The sequence below is a fragment of the Lepisma saccharinum genome, chromosome 25 (genome assembly GCF_977018435.1).
Source record: "Lepisma saccharinum chromosome 25, izLepSacc3.1, whole genome shotgun sequence".
NCBI classification, from domain to species: Eukaryota; Metazoa; Arthropoda; class Insecta; order Zygentoma; family Lepismatidae; genus Lepisma; species Lepisma saccharinum.
Window position 1 is genome coordinate 18,060,780 of NC_139253.1, and position 26,143 is coordinate 18,086,922.

The 26,143-nt window shown below is 35.5% G+C and overlaps 1 protein-coding gene across 8 annotated transcripts in view; it reads right to left on the reverse strand.

Annotated features, from left to right (window-relative positions):
• Klc (kinesin light chain) overlaps positions 1-26,143 on the reverse strand; it is a 108,554-nt gene that overhangs the window by 13,157 nt on the left and 69,254 nt on the right. For all 8 annotated transcript variants that reach the window (XM_083112021.1, XM_083112019.1, XM_083112027.1 and 5 more), the window contains 6 exons: positions 25,516-25,744; positions 22,700-22,787; positions 17,524-17,694; positions 16,088-16,292; positions 10,732-10,958; positions 5,515-5,664 (listed from right to left, as the gene is read on the reverse strand). In XM_083112021.1, the coding sequence (XP_082968147.1) occupies positions 5,515-5,664; positions 10,732-10,958; positions 16,088-16,292; positions 17,524-17,694; positions 22,700-22,787; positions 25,516-25,744 (1,070 nt within the window). The remainder of the gene's footprint in view (positions 1-5,514; positions 5,665-10,731; positions 10,959-16,087; positions 16,293-17,523; positions 17,695-22,699; positions 22,788-25,515; positions 25,745-26,143) is intronic.

Consider the following 26,143-nt stretch of genomic DNA (forward strand, 5'->3'; position numbering starts at 1 on the left):
AGAGAGAGAGAGAGAGAGAGAGAGAGAGAGAGAGAGAGAGAGAGAGAGAGAGAGAGGTAGGTGTAATTTTTATTTGGTGGGGAAATAGCAAGGGGATCTGTTAGTACTTTCTGAGGTAATTAACCTTTTCTTTAAAAGAACAATTATTTAGCAGAACAATGCCTTGTACATTATAAATCACAGTTTAATATGCTGATTATGGAAGCAATGATTACATGTGAACTCCTTCTTAGAAACGGAAATTTCTGTTTGTTGCATCTTATTAGTTTAAGGTTCAGTCGTTGTCAGAGTCGTCATCTTTGGCTCACACCGCCTACAAGTTATTTTCAGCCAGTTTCAAATTTTGAAAAGGTCATTCTTCCTCTTTGTAATTCCTTGTCTCGATCGCATGTGGATGTGATTTGGTAGTTAGTTTACATTACGAGGTTGTGTTTGTGGTCAAAGCTGTGCAATATCCACATGACGGCAGACCATGGATCATGAAGTACAGTTGAAAGGGACATCGGAGCTAAACCGCATTTGGTCTAACCTGTTACCTAGTGATATCTCTACTTTCCGTACCAATAGAAAATGTCTGTTGGGCAGTAAAGGGGACGTGGAAAGCACAGGAGCAGCACTTATGTTGCCACTTTGAAATTTAATCATATTTTCCCTTTCTTATTAAAGAAGACCATTTTCCACAGTGCTTTCAATTCTGTGGAGCTTCTCTGTAGCCTGGCTTCCCCACAATGTGGGGTTGTCAGAAAGTAGCTGTAACGTCATGTGGTTTTTGCTAAAAAGGTCAACATTTGGCAAGCATGGAAACATCAACAACTTGGGTCAAACATGGTTCAGGTAAACTGATGGTTAATATCTACCGTATATTGAAAAGAAATAGTTCCAATTCTATCATAGTCTTAGTTGAAACTGGATCTTAATTATGTAAAGTGGCAGAAAGTTCATTATTTCACAGGGAAATGCTTGAATAACTGAATGGAGATGGCTTTGGATGTTGATTACTTGCTGTGCCCCAACCTAGGCCATTGTATTTTCTTATTTTGTATCACTTTTCGGCTGATCATGACAATGAGGATGAAATGACAAGTGAAACTAAGGTCATGGCTCAAACTTGCAACCTTTTCTAAATATATTGTCAGTTGACTGCTCAACGTGTTCAGTACCTCAAGCAGCATTTGACTACATAAAATAGCTACAGTTCTAGTTTGAGGAGAACATATTGCATTATTTCATGATTCTGAAACACCTAAAACCTGCTAGCATTTTGGACCATATTTATACACTTTATTTTGCTCTTAACTTTTCAGTGTTATTGTTAAAACAAAGTTTATATTCCTACAATTATTCATTTCCATCCTTATGTTTAACTGCTAAAACAAAACATTAGCTTCATAAAACTGCAACTTTGTTTCCTTAACTCAAATTTTTATCTACCAAATAAGGTTTAAGTCAACTGGTTTCATTTTTATATAATTAAAATACAAGTTGAAGTTTGTGGAGGAAAGAATAAGTCAAGAAGCAGACACAATCCTGAAAATGCCTGAGACAGGAATCCTGGAAAATACAGATTACCTACCACACTTCATGCAACGTGTAAGCTGAAACATAATACTAATTCATAACCTACGTGACTGAGAGGCAGGGGTCAATATGCACAGGCTGTCAAAACATGATCATGTAATCAATATTCAAACACTAGGCCGTGTCAAGATTTGTGCAAGTGTGCATAGATGATTATTTTCCAGACAGTACTGAAAAATCTGCAAGATCCTGCATTTAAATTTAATGACTTTGGACCATTCCTTTTAATCAAATAAAACCAAAAGGATGTTTTAATATTTCTATACATAGCCATTAATACCTTCAAGTGTCAAAGCAATTGACATTTCACCAATAAGATATTCAAGTGGTTGAAACATGTACACATTCATGAGTAAGAGGTGAATTCATAGGCACTAAAAGTATGCAAGGAATCTTCCCAAATGAGTATTTGCACATACATTCATATGCATTTAGCAAAATATGAACTTTAAACTCAAAAGAGTAAAAAGACTGTAGTAATATGAAAATGAAGAAACCTTGAAGTAAAAGACATGGATTTTTCTTTCTCAAAACTGGTAAATGGCCTTTAATAACAGGTAGGCAGGCAATAGCATATACAAAAAGGGTCTAAATTATGCAAAATGACGACAATCCACATGCCACTTGCAAACGCTGGTTTCAACTTTCTCATTCTATATTTCACTTATAGTTTTAAGTAAGTTAAATAAATATACTGCATATAAGTATCAATTTTAATTTGCAATAAGCTGTTACTTGGAAAGTCATTGCATGCAATGCTGCTGTTCTCCTCATGAAGCATTTTAAGGCACTCACACCTTGATGACATCATCTATGATACTAATATGTGGCTTTACAACCATACTAATATTAGTGTATGTTCATACTATCATATCTACTTAACCTTTAGATGCCCGATCGACGATCAAGATGCTCTTAGGTAACCTCGGATGCCTAAGATCGATCGAGATCCTTTGTCAAGGTCATAGTTTTTACGTTATAACTTCGCTATTTTTGACTAGAATTCAGATTTTCTTTTTTCACATTGTTGTTAACACATGTATTTAACAGAAATGATTGTTGCACGTTCCCCCCCACCCATGATAATGGTATAAGATTAATTACTTTTGCAACATCAAAGAATTTAATATTGAAAAGTACAACTTTTAAACATAAAGATATCCATAAATATACCTGGTCTTCTCCAGATGGTAAAACTCATAATCAGATAAATCATATTCTCATTGATAAAAGAAGGCATACTAGTATAATTGACGTTCGTTCACCTAGAGGTGCTGACTGTGCCAGTATCATTATTTAGTAATTGCTAAATTAAGAGAAAGACTCGCAGTGATAAATCATAAGCAACAAAATCTAGAAGTTCTACAATTTAATACAGGAAAATTTGTTGATGAAAGAATTAAGATTATCAAATTAAACTGTCAAATAGATTTGATGTTTTGCAGGATATAAATGATGATGAGAATATAAATGAAACAGACTTATATAAGAATTGGGAGCACATACGTAATGCAATAGAATCAGCAGCTAAAGAAAGTATAGGATACCATAAACCAAGAAAAAGTAAGCCATTGTTTGATAACTAATGTCATATGGAATAAAGAAGAAATTCCTCAACAGTGGAAAGAATCCATAATTGTTCGTGTTTAAAAAAGGTGATAAAATGAACTGCAATAATTACCATGGAATTTCTCTACTCTCAACAACATATAAAATATTATCCAACATTCTTCTAACAAGACTAACCCCATATGCTAATGAAATTATAGGTGATTATCAATGTGGATTTAAACGTAACAGATCAACTACAGATCAAATTTTTCACATCAGACAGACACAGAGAGAATACATGGTATTCAATGAATTACAATTACTCTCACTAGGTATACATTTCTACAATTCTTGAGCTCACACAACAAGGAATATCCAGGTTCATACCTACTGAAGGCACACAGTGGTTCGGATTCCACTTTAAACTGTAGGCCCAGTCCCAATTAGTCTATCTGTGCATAAAAGAGGACTTTGAAACAAAAACTTACAACTCAAAGAAGGTAAAGGTAAAGTTTCCCATGTATATAGCACCGTGCTATGAAGGCACATTTAGGGGATGTGAGGGTAGGGCCACATACATTCTCGATTTGGAGGTGATGTGATCAGCACCATGGTCAACCCATCTTCATCCCCCAGGGTTGCCCCCAAGTTTCCATTGATTTGAGGCTGTGAGAGCCCCAGAGCCGCTTTATGCAGGGACAAGGCTGGAAAAATCACGACCTTACATGAAGCACCCCAGGAATCGAATCTGGGTCTCCTGCATGGCAGTCAAACACCCTACCGACTAGACAACCGAGGCTCTCAAACTCAAACAACAAGGAATGTAATTCAGTCTGAAGTTTTAAAAATATTCCTTAATTTTTTGCAGAGACATGCCTTGGTTAAACCCTTTTGTTAGCATAAAGCTTCAAAAATCTGCCAATACATTGTTTTGATAGTGCAAGGACATAAATTGGTAAGTGCTATGAATCCAGGCTGAAGAATTCCTGTTCCTCTCAAGAATTTCAGCATTCTTTTACACTAATATTCTCTATGACGTTAGCCAAGTATAAAACTGACTGACCCAAGAAATACAAAAGGAAATTTCAAATGACCAATAATCTCATCCATTTGAAATTTTCAAGGTAACATGCAAACCTTCCATCAAGTTTACAAGGCTTAGAATTATAAACTAACCGATTTGATTTGACAGGTGTGGTAGGTGCCAAACCAAAAACTACTGTTGCATTTTGCAACTTGCTGCTGCCGATTTCAAACATGGCATAATGTCTAGAACATTCTGGCTTCACCAAAAGGCTGGTTGACATTTAGCATACCTTGCAGGAAAGCTCAACTATATAAATTGATTGATTTGGTGTTTTAAGTCCACTTTATACACAGTCAGGCTAATCGGGACTGGACCTAAAGTTTAAAGTGGGATCCGAACCACTTGTACCTCCACCGGGTATCGAACCCGGGACTCCTTGATTACAAGGCGACGACGCTACCACTGCACCATCGGGGAGGCACTCAACTACGTATATAAAGTATCAAAAGAAGTGATGACCCTGATTTCAGCTATCCATTTCAGAAATCACTCAGCCCCATTTCTACAGTGGCAAGATAAGGATCAGATGGAATGAATATTATTTCTCAGGTAGCATGCAGCACTGGAAAACTATAAACATGTGTAAAACTTTCTCTGATGTTTAACAGACAAGTTTATGACTTCAGGATTGTCTCGTCTCCAAAGTTAAATGCAGTTTCCTTATTATCTGAAGAAACAAAAAATATATTCCTTCCAGCACAGGGAATTATACAGCATTTTAAAAAAGCCACAAAATATTCTCTTGAGAGTATGTCCCTAATATTTACCACAACCAATCAAGCAAATTCATTTCACATCAATGTAAATTACATTTATGAGCTTTCGAAGTTTAAAACATGATGCCCATAAAAGATGAGTCAAGTCTACCACAGAAGGAAATAACTTTACCTTTTATCTCATTGTTCGTACTATGAGCAACATGGATGAATGCTGGACAATATGAAACTGCAAACTAAAATGTAATGACTGAAATTTCAGTGGTGATACAAAAACATTTCTGTCGCGACCAAATCACATACAAGATAAATAGAAAGAAGGAATTCTCATTCACATATGGAGTAATGCAGTACATTTTATGCTTACTTGCACGGTCATCATAATGTTTCTCTTACCTCATTTTAGATCTTATAACGGTTGCAGTCATAGGTTGGATCCAGAACTTACACATGGATGTGGAATTACGAAACAATTCTGTATATAATGCATTACAGTCCATGACATTTCCAGGATGTCTGCCAGCTGCAGAGATGTTCAAGATACTAAAACTAGTAAAGAAAAGAGTTGAACTTCTTTCTTACCTCATCCCCGGTGTCATACTGTACAGATTCTAGTGATTCTCGTGAACCCCGCCTACTCCGGTCTTTCCCAGCAGAACTCCTCCTCTTGTCTGTGACTGTTTCCGATCCCAGAATCTGTGCTACTTTGGCCTGCTTCACAATGTCCAGAGCCTGCAATGAAAAACACAGAAAAATGCTTACTAAATACAGACTGTTGCTTTTTGTAAATGTAGAGAATCTACCACAGTTTTCACCAGATATGGACAAACTATCACCCTTGTTTTTGCTCAATCGAACCTTCCATCAATTGTTCGACGAAATCTTAGCAGAAAAATTAGGTTTAGGCCTACTTTGCGAGCACATATGGTAATTAGGAGTGGACCTACAGTTTAGAGTGGGACATGAATCACTGTGCACTGTGCCTCCAATGTAACCGACCACCTTTGACAAGACAATAGCATTAACCACTATGTATGCTATTAAGGAGGTCCAAAAGTAATCGTGGCCTTCATGAAATTTTCATTTTCATTTAGAGAGCATAATTAAATATTAACAACAGTTCCTGAACTATTTGCATATTTTAAAATAAAAATATTGCTCACTTAGACAATTTATCTTACATTTTCAACTCAAATTAAGTCGTGTGTTGGTTGGATAAATTTACATATTTCTGTACTTCATTTAACAACAAAAAAATACCACAATAAAGCAGGTAAAAGAACATCCACGGATTATGCAGGGTGTGGTCTTATACATATATGGAAAAGTAAGATTTGGAGGATAATAAAGGTTTATTAATCACATTTATGTATTCAAGCATATCCAAACATATATGTAAAATTTGATTTAAAAAAAAACATTGTGAATAATATGATACTAATTTAATGACACAAGGCATGAGGCATATGAAGTTTTTCACGATATTAAAGTATCATTTCAAGTGTGGTAGCATCCGTTTTTCTGTTTTAAACATTTTACTATAAAATGCTTTCATGGCAAGCTTCTTCTTGAAAACATGCCTGCTCTGAAAAATTGAAAGCCAGGTGATACTGTGCCTATGTCCGGTAAAATTGAGAACAGTAGATTTTCTACATTTTGTGTTCATTAGTCAACTATCTTAAATTACTTTGTTAATTCATGTGTGTTTGACAGCTTGTGATGACAACACTCTTGAAAGAAATTACCCTCTGCAAGGCAACTGTTAGATATTATGACAGACTTTGTACTATGTACAAGTTAGTATGTATTATGTATAAGTTAGTATGTATTATGTATAAGTTAGTAGGAAATGAACTTAAGTTGCAGCACAATCATGACATGCTTGGAGAGAGTAATCTTCAATTTCAGCTGGGTTCAAATTACATACATTGTAAGGATGGGGCAGATTAATCTGTAACCTGTTTGGTGTCAGATCGTTATAGCAGTGGCGTACTCTTCCTATCTGGTTTACCATATAGAAATTGCCGGAAAATTTGAAGATGTCAGACTTCTGTCTGTATTTTACTTGTATGCCTGCATTGGGTATTTTATTTCTATTATATCTAATATATAATAAATATATATGCAATAAATAAGAATTGTTGTGGTCAAACATCACATTTTCAGAATACATCACTAGGATAAAGGCATATCAATAAACTCATTGGTAACTTTACTAATCTGATATATATGTATCTGCAAATGGCCTGTAATTTAGGGAAAAATTCCATCACTTTGTTGTTTTGTGAATGTAAACACATAATTCATATGTCATGGTTTTGTAAAGAATGTAAAGTTTATGGATGGACCGATATGAAATTTTTGCTGATAGTGATAAAACTACTGAGATATAAAATTTACAAATACTGATAATCAATATTTTACTAATCTACAATACAAACTTGCACATGTTGCTTCAATAACTTAAGTTACTTATATGGTTACCTAACGTCCTTAATCAATGTACATAACCAAGTGAATAAGTGCCTCCCTGATCGTGCAGTGGAGACATTTGTCACCTTGTAATCAAAGGATCCCAGGTTGGATACCTGGTGGAGGCTCATATTGCTTCAGATTTGCACTTTAAAGTGTTGGTCTCATCCCAATTAGCCTACCTGTGCATAAAGTGAGCTTCAAACAACAATTCAAACTTTAAGAAAACATAATAGATTTTGTCTTTGAAAAAGCACTACACATTTAGACTTTCACCAGACACCAGCAAGTAGAAAACCTCAGAAAATACGAATGACCATAGGTGGATTGTAAGAAAATTAAAACTATTCCGAGAAATGAACAGATATTTCTTAAAGAAATAAAAAGTATAGTTAAATTCACGACATGAACACATTTCACTGATATTTGAAACAAAACTGAAACAACTTTCTTAAAAATGTTGTTATGAAATAGCATCATTTCCTGAAAGTGGAATATTTAGTTTCCACGAAATGATGCAAGTATACAAATGTCAGTTCTGTTCAATCAATACAGACTCTTTGCACATTTCTTGCTCTTTCATCATTGAACTAACATTTAAAGTACACTCTTGTTCAATGTAGCACATACCGTATCGGGCATCACTTTATCTAACAGTAGTGTAGAAAACATAGTAAAAAAAAAAAAAAAAAAAGAACAAAAATAAATGTCAAATATCTTGTAAATTGAAATAACCACACCAGTCAGAAAAAAAATTAAAACAAGGTACAGAATAAACAGGTAGTAGAAGTTACAGAATAGACAGGTAACATGTAATGTGACTCTGGAACTACTGAACACTTTTCTGCATCTTCTTTTATGGTTCATTGAAAAAAAAAAGTTTCTATTACTGACACCCACTGAAAGATATTACACAATCTGAAATATGGAGTTTGAACAATAATTGATAGCAATGTGCATACATTAAGCATATATAGTCCTGACCAAATATTATTGTTGATAATAATGTGTGTGTGTTTACATGCTGACAGATCAACAGAAGCACATTTAAGGAAATTTAAGTTTCCATTTCCTTCGCAAAACAATTTCATACAAGTATTAGAAAAATTAGTGGAAATCTGTGACCCAATCATGGCTTAAATTCTGAGACCCCGGCATTGTGCCACAATAAGCAATGAAGTCAAGTTCTGACTTTTGCATCAAGTTATATCATGTGATATATCTAGAAAGCGCAAAGCAACTTAGTCAAACCACAATTTTCCATTAACTTTCTCCAAAATTTGTAATTCATTATTGAAGCTGTACAAAGTCATGAAAAACACTTTTCACTGAAATATTACTGAACATAAAATTAATCTGTGCATTTGGCACCACAGGATTATTTTTTGAGGTTAAATGCTTCATGAGTTTCGGTATTACAGCACTTTTGGATATAAGAGTTTGGGGATGCCTTTGGAATTCAGGAATACATTGTAATGGACCATTAAAGTAATAGAATGCAAATTCAATTCTTTGAGAGCCCTCGTGGATATATCCAAACAAATGAGAAGATACCTGCATGTGAAACTAACACACAAGTAGAAGCTGTGATGGAGAATATGTGGAGGTGAAGTTCCACACATTCTCTGCATTTTATGCAGGCAGTCCATGCTTCATTTGGTTAGCACCATGGATTGGCATTAGTGCATTTTAGACACACTTGGACTAGAAATATCTAGGTATTTCTAAGAAACCAAGCTGCTTATGAATTTCCTCTTCCAACATTTCTTTCAATTGCTCGATTATTACCTGTAAGTGGCTTCTATGATTTGATGTTACTTGCATAGGTAAAGCAAAAATAAAATCGGACAACAAATTGAATCAGCAGTCAAAATGAGAAAATGAGTAAAATTAATTTTTGAGTAAGTTATTGAGTTTTTATCTATTTACAATAATAGATATAGGAAACTGGAGGAAAATTAAATTTAGTTGCAGAGTATTTTAGGTATGTTAAGAGAGCCCTTGTGTTTAGTCTGTGTTAGCATTAGTCAAATGAACTGTAGTTGCTAAGTCTATGGCCGTATGAAATAAAAACCTGCCTCTGTTTTTAAAAATGCTTGGTATATACGGCTTGGGTATATATTGTATTTTTATTTCTTTGCCTATACATTTTCAATCTTAATGATGAAACTGAATGAACGATAAGAACAAACATGTGTGAAAAGCCAAGATTATTGTTTTCAGCATAAACCTTGGTTCTTCTAGATTCTTCTACATGCATATAAAGACAGTACAAGATGCAAGGTGGCCTGGAATGTGCTTTAGTTAGAAATGAACAGCCTGGGTTTGAAATTATGCATGTTTGTGTTCAATTCACTGTAGTTGTAAATCGTATGCATGGCTTAATCCAGGACCCTACTTGCCAAGTGTGCAATATGTATCAACTGCAAGCTCAAATTCTCATTGCTGACCTTCTCCATTCTAAACGCAACCATATTAAGGCTACATGAGACTTCTGGCCTATACCAGCAAAGCCCTTCTTGAAAATTCCTCTCCTTTCAAAAAACACCCCTAGAATATTCCCAATTCTAAAAATTACATGTGTTTGGAATTCCTTCCAGGTTCTTGAAGTCGATCTTCCTATGGTTTGATTTTGCTGTTGTCAAGATATGAGAAGTCTCGTGGCAGCATTAGACTATTTTCTATCATGGATATCTAGATAACAGCAGAAGCAAATCACACAAAGATTGAATTGAATGCTCTAGAAGGAAGAAAGATTATTTTCTTTTAAAGAATTTGGAATATCAAATTTACAAAAATGATTGCTCGTGCAAGTCTCACATGACACTTCAAGTTGCTCAATTTAAAAAACATTTATTGTCGCATCTAAAAAAGATTAACCTTTTAATTTATTGTCAATTCTGGAATAAATTCCTTACGTGGAAATACAATATTTTCTTCACAGCTCTACATAAATTAAAAGTAATGAAAACTAGTAACAGAGCATTTCAACTAAATACTTCAAACAAGACATGGATTCAAGAAGGGCCTACGTTACCTGGAAGAACCGAATAATGAACAGGCACTACGAACAAACGTTTCATGCAGAACAAAGAGACTCCACACTCTGTTACTAATATCTTCAGTGCAGGAAAGCTTGCAATAAAATATAGTTGAAACAGCCAATTTTGTATGCGAACATTAAGCTTTCCGCTGGTAAAAAGATTAATGTTTGCGACAAGCAGCGAAGGACTACTAGCAACTACATTTCTCCAGTACGAATGACAGAGATATCCTAGGAAGTGTTATGACTTTAAAGGTTACTACGCTTTTGGTTTTAGAGCTCACCTCTTTCCTGGACCTTAGGGCACAATCCTCTAGCGTCTCAGCTGCCTCGTATTTCCCTTGGCGCCGATACAAAGCTCCAAGGTTCTTCAGGGTAGTGGTTACAGTTGGAGAGTCTACTTTGGCTGCTTTATGCCATCCTCCGTACTCTCCGTACGGGACATTGTCCTTATTCTTATGTTTATTTTCCTCCCTCTCCTCTGCCACTTGCCAGATGGGTTTGTTGTCCCCTGTGGAGTACAGGCCTCACTACACCATCTTCCCAAGTACAATGCTAATACCAACAACACCATTCTGTTTTGCTTAATCATGAGCTGCAACTACACAACCAATTCTTCCAACATATTCAACATATACTATTTATTTTTACAAAAAAAAATCAGAAAAAAATCACTGGGACATCATTAACCAAGGTAGAATAAGACATATACACACATCTGTTTCTCTACTTACACAAGTGCACAAATACTTCCGTTACAAATATTAAGAGTTAAATAAATTATTATTGTAATATGAAACTGGTCAACCTTCAATTGCTTCTAATGTGTAAAGCATATAACAGATTATAGAAATGTTAATATATTTGTCCAAAAAGGAATTGTTACGTCTCTTATAACATGAGAATGGATTGACACATCCATGTACTGGTAACTACAGTATAATTTCGAGAAACTGGAAACAATGGAACAAAATTACTCCAAGCTTTCTCTGTCTGCATGTGTGGACATGTTTATGCATGTACAGTATATACTACAGTGGAACATTGATTTTACGTTCCCAGATTTTACATTTTCCCATATTATACATTCTCTCTTGATGATCCCAACACAGCAAAATGTTAATAAAATTTCCTCGATTTTACATTTTCTCTTATTTTTAGTTTCCTTGGCTTGCTTCCCTGAAAACCAAAATCGAGGTTCCACTGTATGTATCAAGGCTGCCCAAACTACAGCCTAGCATGAGTTTTGTGTCTGGCCTGCCCTAGTAATAATAAACCCTCTATTATTTGAGCCATTGTATTGAATGTAAGGAAAATGGGATATAGTTCATGACCAATTAATCGTGTAATTACTGACTGCATATATATGAAAAAAATAGGTGCACCTAGTATTTGGTACGGTCAATAAATAACCGGATTAATGCCGTGAAAAAGCGAAATAAAGTGACAGAGCGATGAAACTTACGGAACATGCAGGCCAGGCTGGAGTATGCCACATGTCTGCAAGACAAGTTCCAGACCACATCGCTAGGTAGCAACACTGGCAGGGAAGGGAGATTGTGTATGTGCAATTTGCCTCCAAGGCGCCAGTCAGTCATTCAGAGAGGTGAGTGATGGCATTCACAGTGTCAGGTGCCTCAACAAAGCAGGGGAGTATGCCATTAAGGATGAGTCCATTTCTGCTGTTGATGACCTCACACAGCAGTGTCGGGGGATTAGTTTGCAGATTGCAACCGAACTTGGCAATAGTTATGGTACAGCATGCACTATTGTTTATGAACACCTTCACTATGGTGTTGCCTTCTGCCGTCAAAAATTGTATCATGGATCGCTGAACCTCCTTTGTGGCACCTGACACTGTGAATGCCATGACTCACCTCACTGAATCACTGACTGGCACCTTGGAGGCAAACTGCACACACGACCTCCCTTCCCTGCCAGTGCTGCCACCTAGCAATGCGGTCTGGAACTCGTGTTGCAGACATGTGGCGTACCCCAGCCTGGCCTGCATATGCTGTAAGTTTCATCCCTCTGTCACTTAATTTCACTTTTTCATGGCATTAATCCGGTTATTTATTGACCCTACCAAATACATGTATGTATGATGTATGCTTCTTTATGTAACATCCTACTCTGATATGCCTACAGCACATCTCACAAATGCCATGATGTAAAACATACTCTGTGAGAACTTGGTATAAAGTAGATTTCATTAGCAGTGTGGCACACATGTATTTATTTTTTGATGGTTGATTGATAGATTAATTTAGTTTTATTTTGCTTCGAGTTTTGTGCCTCTTGGCTAATTTGCGAAGAAGGGGATGAATGATGAAATTGATGAATGGACTTTCACAAACAACCAAGCCTGAGCGGGATTCGAACCCGAGACCCTTGGCATCGCAGCGCAATGTGCTAACCACTCGGCCACAGGGTACGGTTTATTTTTTGATGGGAAATACGAGATGCAAGATTACAATTAGATGTTTGTTTTAGGTAATTTCAAAAGGTGAGAAGTGCATTTCCGTAACACATTTTGTCACAAAATTATATTCTAGATACAAAATCAACTCAACCACAAAACATACGATTTATTTACTGATACAACACTTTCATGTGCTTAATTATCCTGCGAGTCATGTTAAGTTCTGGAACATTGATTATTTGAATGTCTTTTCAAGTCCACTTTATGCTCAGATAGGCAAATCATGATTGGACAGTTTAAAGTGGGATCCGAACCACTGTGCAATGTACCTCCACCAGGAATTGAACCCAAGACCCCTTCAATACAAGGTGAGAGCATTACTACTCTATCATCAGGGAGGCTGGAACATTGATTGCATCTGCAGTGAAATGCAGGATGAAAAATATAATTTGTAAACAATATAAATAAACTTCACAATATTGCATCTATTTTGCAATGGTGATAAGTGGAACTTCAATTTTACATTCTCTCACATTATACATTCAATCCTCATAGTCCCAATAAAGCCATTATAAAATGTTTCAAAGTTTATAATTTTCCTGAATTTTACATTCTTATCATCCTGGTCTCCTGAAAAATGTAAAAATGGAGGTTCCACTGTACTTAACAAGATGGAAATTTTTCTTTTGTGTAATGAGTGTAAAGATTCCAAATTAAACTTTGGGATTTTATTCACTGTAACGACACCAAAACAAATGTCATTTTATATGTTAAATTTGAATCCAAAATTCAATTCAGAAATTTTGAATATGTTTTTCCAATTACATGGTTGTGAATATCATGATCCAAACTCCTAAATTTGTTACAGAAATTGATTCTCAAAAATAATTATTATTTTTCTTGTATGTACACATTGCTTGCTTTGAAGAATTATAAACAAACAATTCCATCAGCAAATCATATCTAGCTCTTTATAAGCCATCTCTAACTTCCAGTCACAAAAAAAAAAAACTTGTACATCTACTACTCTAAGGTACCTTTGATATGTGACATGACTCAAGTTTATAAACAAATTTTCACATGTAACCACAACATACGAAAACCCAAGAACCTACCAATGAATCATGCATAAAAAATCCATGAAGGTTGGAACATTGAAAAGGGACAAATAATAAAACAAACAAGGTACTTTGGACCACAACAAAAACTGAACATTGACAATCTTTGATGCAGGTTGACCTATTAACATCAAAACAAGGAAATAATTTGTGTATGATGTTGAATCATTATCTTGCCACAGAAGGTAATCAGGTATCCTATTTAAGTGTCCATCAATTGATTGTAATCACCATTCATCTTCATCACTGAAATTAGCCTAAAGAGGCAGACGTGGCAAAAAATAGTAAAATACAAACACAAAAAAAAAAGAAGTGAAGATGATAAGTTATATCCAACACCTGCACCCTCTCAGTATTTATAAGACATTATGAATTATCGAACAAATAAATGATAAAATTGCACATAATGCAATGCCAATTTGGAGGTTTAGTGCTCATTAACTCTCATTGAATTTAAAAGCCACAGTTTTTCACCACATTGGTAATTAATGAAAGGCATATCTGGCTTACGTGTACTAAACAAATCTATACCACCAGAAGATGGTAGTGTGACAAAATTCCTGCTCATCTTTCTAAAATAAATTCCCCAACTTTTCCAGACCATTCTGTAACACTTTAATTTAATTTTATTTAAAAATAATTTAATTAACTCTGTCTGCAGTAGATTTCTTTGACTGGAGACATGAAACCATATTTCAATATTTTTTACTAGGGCTGAGCCGATACCACTGCCAATATGCTTACAGGTTCTCACCAATAATGATGCTTGGAAATTGTAACAAGGTAGTCACACGAAAACTCCAGAAAAGTGTCTATGATTAAATTCCAAATGAGACTTTCCGATATTGATTCTCCTCAGACCTACTTTCTACTTATAAGCATACATCGCATCAAATTAGTTTACAAATATTAGGAAAAAAGTCCAAATAACTGCAACTAACAACCTTCTTTTAGATTTCATCACTTTTCTAGGTTTCTGAGTAATTTTGTGAACTTCTCCAACTTTTCTGCGAGGCTTTTCCCACCAAACAATGGGCCAATTTCCCTAAGTTTCCCAAGTCTTTCAGGACAATAGGATGCACAAATGAGTGATATTCTAGTTCTTCCAAGATTGTGAATCACTAATTCCTGTGCCTGTTCAACAAAATGAAGAGTTTGATCTGTCTTGTGACAAGGAAGAGGGGAAGGGCCTATTAAAGTTTGGATTTCAATGGTTGTTTGGTGCAAGGAGAGCACAGAAAATAAAATTTGCACAATGAGGACAACCCAAGGTGTTAACAAAATTCAATCATCTAACACTATGTTGTTCTCACAAACTGTTAAACACAAACCCATCATTTGATAATGCTTGAATATTGATGTCTATACCATAATTAATAATATGTTGTTGCTCATACTCTACTTCCTACATCTGAAAATTGGAATGGTAAATTTATATATAAAAAGAAAAAGAAGGGAAGTGGAATATCATATAGAAAGAGTACACACCAATGAGTGTTCCAATTAAATCTAGTTTTCTTTCTAACACAGATACACACTTAATTTCTTATTTAAATTCCTCCTTCGATTAATAACTATGAATGTATGGAGAATGGAAGGGAAGGAATCTGAAAGGGAAAAGCTTGACTGGGTCTTGGGATAATTTTGGTAGCAATGATCTTAAAAATATTTTTTGTTTAAAATTCCAAATTCTGAAAAGTGAGATTTCCTACTATTCACTTTAATCTTTACGAGTGTTGAATTCCATTTTGCATGGATTTTTGTACTGGGAAGTAAGCTTTCAACACTACGAAACAATGACAAGTGTTTTGGACAACAGCAAATTCAATTCACAGAAATATTTGGATGAAATGCTTACAGATCAAATATTTGAGAGTCTTAAAAATCAGCAAAACATATATTTTTGAAAATGTCATTGCAGTGACATATTCAAGTTGAAAGGGAAGCTGAAAAAGTAAAAAAACAAAACAAAAAAAAACCTGTTTTGAAGTGAGCAGGACATTAAACATCTCACTAAGTCTCAACTGTTGCATTGTACCTCTTAAGTACTTGCACCTTTCACAACCAAGGTAAAATCACCAGGTAGCTCTCTACACTTACCATCAATTGTTCCAAATTCCCGTTCATGTGCCCTTGTTAACACTTGTTTGTACAATATTTCGGCTTCTTTATATTTGCCTTGCTTCAAATAACAGGATGCTAAATTATTTTTGGTTTTTGCTACATTGGGATCATCTGGTCCTAGTTTTGATTCATAAATTTCTAATGCTCTTTGGTAATACCTTTCTACTTCTTCATATTTGCCCTTAAAAAATGCACAAGAATTTATTATTTATTAATAAAGCCAACACAGCATGAATACATCCACTCAATGCATTATTCTACAGAAAATTGAACAACACCAATTTGTATAGATTTGTACTAAGATTTTTAAGCCAAATACATATATACTCAAGACAAAAACTTACTTTATCTGCAAAGAGAATAAGTTTCGTGGATAAAAGTACTTATATCAGGTACCTTGTAGGTTTTATCACGAGAAACTTTTTTGTATAATTTTTCAGAACCAGAATATAAGTTACACTAATCCAATATTAGAATATTGCAGTTCAACCTAGAATCCTCAGCATAGGACTTAGGAGAATGCAATGGAAAAGCCATTTTGGTCTCAATACCTTGAAAGACAGAAGTGTTTTGATGATCTAATAATATTTCTACAAATTAGTAAGACAAGATTGGCTATATTCTGAGCTTTCAGAGAAAATAAACTTCCACGTAATACGTTTTGTGAGGTATAGACTACCTTTCAACGTGCCATTCTCAACCTCAAATTTACACACAATAGTGAGTTTACGAATTGTTTAATGAGTTATATCTAGTACATTATTTGGACATATTTTTCAATTCATATAATGGTATTAGGTGCACAATTATGTAAAACATTCAATTTTATTGGATTTGTGTGTAAGTAAGTTTTAACTGCATTTATAGTATGTTGTTACATCATTATTTTAACATTATATTGCATTGTCTTTGTGTATATTATGTTCGACATAAATGGGACTGGTCCTCTGGTGGACAAAGAAATAAAATGAAATGAAAATTAATAAATGCATTTTTATTTCCAAAAGATGAATCAAGTAAAATAATTTAAGTAAATTTTGGAGGTTAAGTACAACTCTAAACGTGTAGGAAGTAAGAATATTTGTATTAGGTTAGGTTCCTTTCTAGCATACAGTACATGGAGTGAGTAAGATGCAGCATCAGCCTTCTTATTAAAGTAATATTAGGCCATCATTACTGACATTGCTAATATTGCAATAACAATATGAGTAATTTTATATTTTTTATTTTATATTTGTAATTAAAAAAACCTAAATGGGCAACTTGCGATACATATGTGATGCACTTTAGGACTACAAATACTGACTTAATTCCTAGTCTGCAATGACAGAGATATTTTATGACGGTCTGGTACATTATAGGTTATGAACCACAAAAGCATTACTATTACATGTAACACTTGAATCTCTTACCTGATTCTGGCACAACAAAGCTAAATTATTCAGCTGCTTAGCTACATCTGGATGATCCTTCCCGAGAACCTTCTCTCTAATCTCCAGAGCTCTCTTGCATAGAGGTTCAGCTTCTTTATACTTCCCTCGCTTTCCGTACAAAACAGCCAGGTTATTAAGGGTTGCTGCAACCTGAAATAGAAGCATTCAATTAGTTTGCTGTATTTTAAATTTGTATTTTTGTTATTTAGCACCACTTTTCTGCAACTTTCTGTGGTTCATGACGAGGATGAGTGTTCACAAAGAACACCCATGGCCAGGCCAGGACTCAAACCTGGGAACTTTGGTGGTGACATCAAAAGTCAACCAATTAACATGTTTGGCCACCAATCGAGTAAATGAATTTGCTCTCTTTGCAAGTCAAAAGTAATAAGAAGACATCAGAAATCTACTAATACATAGACTAAATTAGAGGCACATATTTTTGGTAAATAAAAAAAAGCAAAATTTCGGTACAAAAACAGTTAATTTCTGGTTCATTTCGGGTTCAAAAGCAGTAAATAAAATAAAATTTCACTGTTATAATGGTGAAAAAGCAGTATATAAATGACATTTTGGTTTTAAAATTGTGAATATAATCCTAAATTTGATTTAAAAACACATTTATGCCGATACCAGAATATTAAGTATATTCCTGCATAATGGGGTCCATTTTTGCTTCTCAAATATTTACAGCAGAATTAATCAATTTTCTGTGGATTGCACAACTCGCAGGATAATTCTGACCAGAAAGTGTTGCGTCGGTAAATAAACTCTACATTTGTGTTTGAGAGTCTATTTCGCATTTTGCAGTTCATTTTGCATTTTTGCGTGACAAAATGGGGTAGGAAAATGCACCTCACACCTTTCAGAAACGTGAAAAATTAACATTACAAATACAAAATATGCATGCCTCTACTGGTATATATACGAAACATTATGTATTGATATTTTCAATAGTAGCTTATATCGTTAAAATTGAGACTGGGACATGTTAAAACTTAGCAAATGCAGTGGAACTATGATTTTATGTCGCCACATTTTACATTCTTCTCTGCTCTATGCATTTTACCTTACAAAAAAATAGAACAAATGTTACTTTTAAAGTTTTTGAGAACACAACAATTGCATTAGGTGAGATTGTGCTAACTGTAGTAAAAATAAAAACAGGAGCAGAAGAGGAAGAAGTTGAGAAAGGAGGAAGAAGTTGAAAAAGAAGAAGAAATAATATACGAGGGCTATTTTCTTTTCAACCTCTGATAGCGCCACCAGGTGGTTGGTGAAGCACTAGGAAGGGGGGCTTCACACAGCGTGATTGGCATCATCCCTGCTACCACCACTGCCAAGGCTAATGCTTCAGTTGAAGCTGAGCAACGGGTGCATTGAGGTGTCTGCTGCAATTGACTCTCCTGCCAAGTGCAAGGTGGGCAGTGTGATATGACTTCTACAGGAACAGGGGCACAATTAGGTGGAAATTCACCGTCAAATGAAAACTTTCTGAGTGACGGTGTGGTTCGCGAATGGTGCAGGAAATTTCAAAATGACCAAACAGACGTTCATGATGGTGGTGGTCAGGGACAGAAGTTTGTGGCGAGATCAGATGAACTCGTGCATCATGTGGATCAAGTGGTTTGGATGAGGCGTTGGTTCACGATATCGGAACTGTCGAAGAGTTTGATCATCCTCCCTTACAGCCCAGACATGGCACCGAGTGACTTCCACCTTTTCCCGGCGATAAAGAAGTGGTTGGGAGGATGGCGCTTCCACACCAATGAGGAGCTTCGGGACACCATGCAGACCTGGCTCAACAGACAGACAGCACCTTTCTTTGCAGAGGATATTGGAAAGATGGTGCATCGGTACGATAAATGTCTGAATCTTCTTAGTGATTATGTTAAAAAGTAGATTATATGTATACGTATGGCTCGAAAACAAAGTTTGTGTGATTCACACATTGAGTTGCACTTGTTTCAGACTTCCACACCAAAAAGATTTATACTGAATAAACCTGAAGTACATTGTGTACAAACATGCTATGTATTATTGTACACTGTAATTGTGTCTGTTTTTTCTTGGATTATTTATTGAGGTTCTAATATATTAAAACTAATTTTTATTCTTGTGGCAATGTTTCATTCTGGTCTCCAGAACTTTACTAACAAGATACACACAGACACACACACAACCTTACATGGGAAGTTACTCCACACTATATGTACACAATGCATGATATAACTATATAACTACATTGACAAAACATCACAACAAGAATAAAAATAACTTTAAAATAGCAGCATGTAATATACAAGGTGCATTCAATAAATAACCGGAAAACTAGTATAAAAAATCTAAAATATGACCGTGTTTGTTATTTTGTGAAGGCATCTGTAAGCTACTCATAGCTGGGGCTGGCACGCCTGTCTCGCGCACGGGATGCTGGGTAACAGTTACACAAGATGGCAGCACCCTTACAGGAGTGTTCCAAGCTGGAGCAGTGAAGTGTCATGAGATTTTTGTTGAGTGAAGGTGAGGAACTGATAGAAATTCATCGCCAAATGACAGTTCACTAATGTGACAACTGTATGAGTTGATCACAAGTGAGAAGTTAAAACAGGGTATACATAGCCAGTGTTGAAGATTCTCTGTATCGAGGTCACGGAAAGCAACACTGCTCAAGTGGAGGACTTGATACAGGAGAACCGGTGTATTACTGTCAGTAAAATTGCTTCCAAGATGGAAATAAGTGTAGGATCAGATGAGTCCAGCATATAAGTCATGACATACTGAAGTTCAGGAAAGTGTGTGCGAGGTGGGTTCCGAAATGTTTGACACCGGAAATAAAGGAGAGATGTGTTGATGTGTGCAGGAAGCTTTTGCGCCGTTATGAAACTGACAGTGAGACATTTCTTCATCGTATTGGCACTGGAGATGAAAGTTGGGTTCATTTCTATGAACCAGAACGTATGAGGACAACAATGGAATGGCAACATCCTTCGTCTCCCAGACCGAAGAAGGTGCGTGCTCAACGGAGTGCCGAAATGGTCACGTTAACTTTGTTTTGGGACCACAAGGAGCCAATTCTTGAATATTACATGCCCAGAGGTCATAATGTAAACAGTACCACCTACTCCAACTTCTTGCGTGAAAAACTGAAACCAGCCATTCTGCAGAGACGAGATGGTCTGGTGACCACTGATGTGCTTTTGTTCTATGAAAATGCGAGGCCACACACTGCCAGTGTCACATTGTCTACCATCGAGGACCTAAAGTTTGAGTGCCTACCCCACCCTCTATATTCACCCGATCTCGCACCTTTCAATTTCCACACCTTTGGCTCACTGAAAAATGCAGTAAGTGGATAAAGGTTCCAGAATGACGACGAAGTCCAGTCAGCGGTGCATGAGTGGTTTTGCACGTGTCCAAAAGAATTTTCTTCCTGTGGAATCGGTGCCGTTACCAAGCGCTGGCATAGGTGCATTGAACTAGGGATGACTATGTTGAAACATGGTGTTTGTAATAAATATTTGTTGCAACACATTTCTGGTTATATATTGAATGAGCCTTGTACAACTATGACAATAAAAATATTACATTGTCATAACAACATTTGAAAATGGTTAGGCTAAGTTCAAAGTTCCACATTTGTGCAATATTTATAGTAAGTTAGTCATAACAGTTATTTTTGACTGGCAATATGAAAAACAAATATCTTCATTCATATGTGTTCTTTCAGACAAGAAAGATATGATATATTCAAATTTATAATTAAATTTATTGAAATTGTGTACATTTGCATTGGCTTCAAGGTTTATATACAAAGGTCAACTCTTTAAAATTGTTCAATGTACATTGTGATGTCATACTTGGTATTTTGTATCAACATTCAAAAAATGGTAATTGTGATCAATAGATAAGTATATTGTGATATACATAGTAAAATAGCTGTAACAGAGCAAATATGTACATTTACTACACAAACATTCAAGCTGTTAAGCACTTATGGACAAAAATATAAAACAAAAACAATTGAAGATAACACATACTAAAAAATCTGGCTTGAACTAGTTGCTCTAATACTAGTTCTCTGTGACTTGGTGTAGAGCTCAGGATGGAACAAAGATAAGTACAAATTTAGCATTATGGAATGGGGATATATTTGTACAATAATTGTTGCTTTTAAAGCATTAAACTTGGCAATGTGATAATAACTTGGATGTTTAAGTTATATAGAAGCCTTTTATGACTTGAATGAACTTTGATCATGATATAATCTTATAAAGATTCGAAAGTTATGGAATGACACTGATATGTATAAAAGATGCCATGTTGATTTTGAAGCAGTGAATAGGTATCTGTTTTCATCTTGCTTAACGAGCATGCTTGTGAATGTTACAGTTCCTCAAATGAGTGCTTGGAGGAGGGTTGCATGGAGTGACACTTATATGTTCTACGTTTGGATGTGGTTTGGTCAAATGAAGAATCTTGAAAACTGAAGCTCAGAATTGTGAATGCAAGGACTTGCTTTGTCCCGGAGGGAGATAACAAGGAGATATTTTCTTCTCAAGTATAGCATTGATATGTTATAAATGCTCTTGTAATTTTGTTGTTTCTAGTTTTCTTTTATCAATTTAATAATTATAAAGGTATTTATTATTGTTTGAACATAAACATTATTCATTAGTATATGCAAATTTAAATTTCCTTTTCAATATAGCACCATAGCTACTACCTATTGTGCTGTTACTGAGTTTGTATTAAACTGACAAACATTGTTAAACTACCATGGTTATATTATCTTTTAAGAACATTGGCTTACTGTCCCAATGAAACAGAACATTATAAAGTTCCTCAGATTACAGTTTACCACATTATAGGTAGAGAAAACAATGATAACATACTAAAGGAAATGATGTCCCGTAAGGCATTTTCGTATAATTATATAAGATGGTGCAAGAGTTATAACAGAAGTTCGTTAACATGTGGTAATGGTGTGGTACATTTGTTGACTGTTTCATGTGTAGTAAGATACAATGCTTCAGTTGGTACATTAGTAGTTCAATGAACAATCCATCCACACACGTGGCACTTGCTGTAGTTCATAGTGTATATTTGAACGCTCAACATGACATGATATAGTGATAACATTCTGTTTACTTACAGCAGGATGATTTTCTCCTAACGTTTTTTCCCTTATGGCAAGAGCATCATTTAATAAATTGGCAGCTTCCTTATATTTGTTCTGATCCCTGGAAAATAAAAGTAGCAATCAGGTATCTCATGTTGATCAAAATACAATAAGAAAAAATAACAAACCAAAACTTGAGTTACACATGGATTAGAACACCAAATGTTCCCTTTTGAATTTCTTGGAATCACTGCATGAATAAATATTGGAGACTCCTCTTGAGTCAAACTTCTGACATGCTAACATTTTATGGACTTGACGTATTATATACATCTGATCATTAAAATTATCTGGAATTTTACAAATGAACCGGTATGCTTATATTGGCTGATACCAATAGAGTAGAAATTAATCTGTTCCATGCCTAATGCAAATATATAATTTAGGGCTGAGCCGATTCCAATTCTCTTACTGATATTCTACTCCAATTATAAACATCAATTTACCAGAGTTTTCCTTTAACATATTCAAAAATTACATTAAATATAAAAATGCTTTTCATATTATGCTTTGATTTGATTTGCTTTATTTTACTTCGCTTTTTGTGCCACTTTTGGCTAATTTGCGAAGATGGTGATGAAATTGATGAATGACATTCACAAACATCCATGCCCAGATCGGGATTCAACCCCAGGACCCCTGGCATCGCAGCTCGAAGTGTTAACCACTCTGCCAGGGGGCTGGGTTTTCATATTATGGGAATTAGACATGCAGTAGTAAATAATTACAGACACACTTAGTATTCACGGTTTCCATGAAGCTGTTCTTTGTTTGTTCTATTAACTTCGGTGGCTACTGCTACCATTCTCATTGGAACTTGTTGCGTTGCTGCTGCTTGGCACACAGCAAGTGGGCAACTAGATAAGCACACCACGCATGGATTCCCCTACTGCAGCAATTAACACCGGTGAATGGCAGACGACACAGACTCAGAAAGACAACAGTGCACCTAGCGGCAATCGAGGACCAAAAACAACAGAAACTTGCCAAACAACAATGCAACAAGTTCCAACAAGGTTGGTGGCAGTAGCCACCGAAATTAACAGAACAAACAAAAACCACCTTCGAGGAAAACGTGAGTACAAAGTATCTCTGTAATTAAAAATATTTGTTGTGTCATTGCATTTTCTTTTTCTTTACATAATATTGGAACGAAAACAAAGTGAATTTTGAATTTTGCACAACGTTAAACATAACATTGCAAAAGTGTTGCACAGCAGTTGTGCGAACTTATGGAACAATCAAAATGCTGGAAAAATGACTAAATAAATCAGAGCACCACTGGTTAAGACAAAACCGATACATCGGCATCAATATTGGCTCAGCCCTACTTATGTTTTATGATTTCTACCTTTATTTGAACAGGGACATGCCCAGGGGATGTTGGTAGGGGATTAAACATCCATCCCCTTCTGAAAAAGCATTCTTATGAAAATAATGTGAAGATTGCCAAATATAGGACGAACTACTGACAGAAGATGACACCCCTCTCCTACAGTGGGCATGCCACTGTACATGAAGTCATTTTTAAATTGCTGAAATATACAAATACAGTATCACCATCAAAAGAAATGCAATTGTTCATGTTGATTTAATTCATCCAAAATAACTTATTATATAAATTTTATTTTTTAAAATTGGATTTGGCTAGGTTAAGCATTAATTAATTGTAATGTCAATTTAATACTATCACATGGTTGTCCAGGCATGTTGAGTGCTCTGCCAATGATGGGTATGAATGCTTGCCTGGGAACGAATTTTCCTTTACAAGTTTCTCCTTAATCAATTTTACCTAATCATCATCATCAGTAATGGGAATGGCAATATAGACTCACTATGGAGTTCCCTTTTTACAAGTGGGGTAAAGCCACAACCTTTGAAATTTAATACTACAGAAGAGATCAAGAATTTTTGTAGAAAGGAGGACTTTGAATTATCTGATGATATTTGGGATCCATAATTAAAATTTCACAACTTCCTTCAAAAATTATAAATTGTTTGTTTCACAGTTGAATTGCTATGTTCAAACACTGTAATATTACTCTCATAAGATTCATTGTATAGCTGCTTCTGTTAAATTCATTCCATTGTTATAACTGTAACATTATTCAAACGGAAAATTAATGTCTGAAGAAGGGAACATGTGTTCTTCCAAAATGGAACAGCAAAATTTGTGTTTATGTGCTTGTAAGAACTGTCAACTGCAAGAGAAATAAGTCATCCTTACTGTTGGGATTTACTTAACAAAGCAGAAAAGATATATCAAATTAAGTCTAATTTATGCACAGTAAGGCCAATTGGGACTGGACCTACAGTTTAAAGTTGGATCCGAACCACTATGTGTCTCTACTGGGTATCGAACCCAGGGCCTCTTGATTATAAGGCTACCACTGCACCATGGGGGAGACCCCCGAAAAGTAATAAGAACAATAGAGGAACAATATAATAATATCAAACACATGTACTGTAAATATTGTTTTAATTTTCTATTTCAGATGGCTGACACGAGCTCCTACAGTTTGTGAGAGGCTGATTGCAAGTGTATGGGCACATGATCGTGTGCATTCTGGCGAGCGTGGAGGATGTGCGACATGACTTCACTGCAAGATTCGGCAAACTAGCCCCTCCAAAGTAGTACAGTACGAACCAGTACATGCGTTTGATATTATATTGTTCCTCTATTGTTCTTAATACATTTCGGTAGGGGTGACAAGACTTTTGGACCACCCTGTATGTAAAGTCTTAACCAGAGATAACGAAGGAAAGTTTTCCTTCCAAAAATGCCATACCTGTAGACCAAGGCAAGAATGTTGAGCATAGTTGCCACATCAGGATGATCATGCCCACTAGTTTTTTCTAAATCCTCCAGGGCTTGTTTACAGAGAGGAACTGCTACTTCATACCTTCCCTGCGAGGCATACTGAATTACAAGGTTATGGAGAGTTCTAAGTCTTGCAGGGATCTCATACCCTGCATTCACCTGCTGGGCAAACTGACTGGGTGGAGTTGGAGACATGGCTGCAAATCAAGAAAAAACTTTTTTTAAAAAACAGACTCATGTTGCCTTACTATTTGGCACACACAGGAGATGTACATAGAAATTTCAGCTAAAAATGCAGGCTCAACGAGGACTTGAAACCAGGTTTCTGGCAATGGTAAGGTTTGGGTCTTGGTTGAGCCTACATTTTTCACTGAAATTTCTATGTAGATTCACAATACAGGGTCTAAAATTTTGCAAAAACAAAATCCCCCCCACTTTTCCAGACCAAGTCATTAGGGTAATTAATGTACTTAAACGTGTGTGTAAGAAGGTCACTACCGCACTTAGAACCCCACTTAAGCATGCTTTTAGAAAATTCACTTTATACGTTACAAGTAAAAAAGGGAAATTGAACAGAAACTGACTGTTCGATAGCG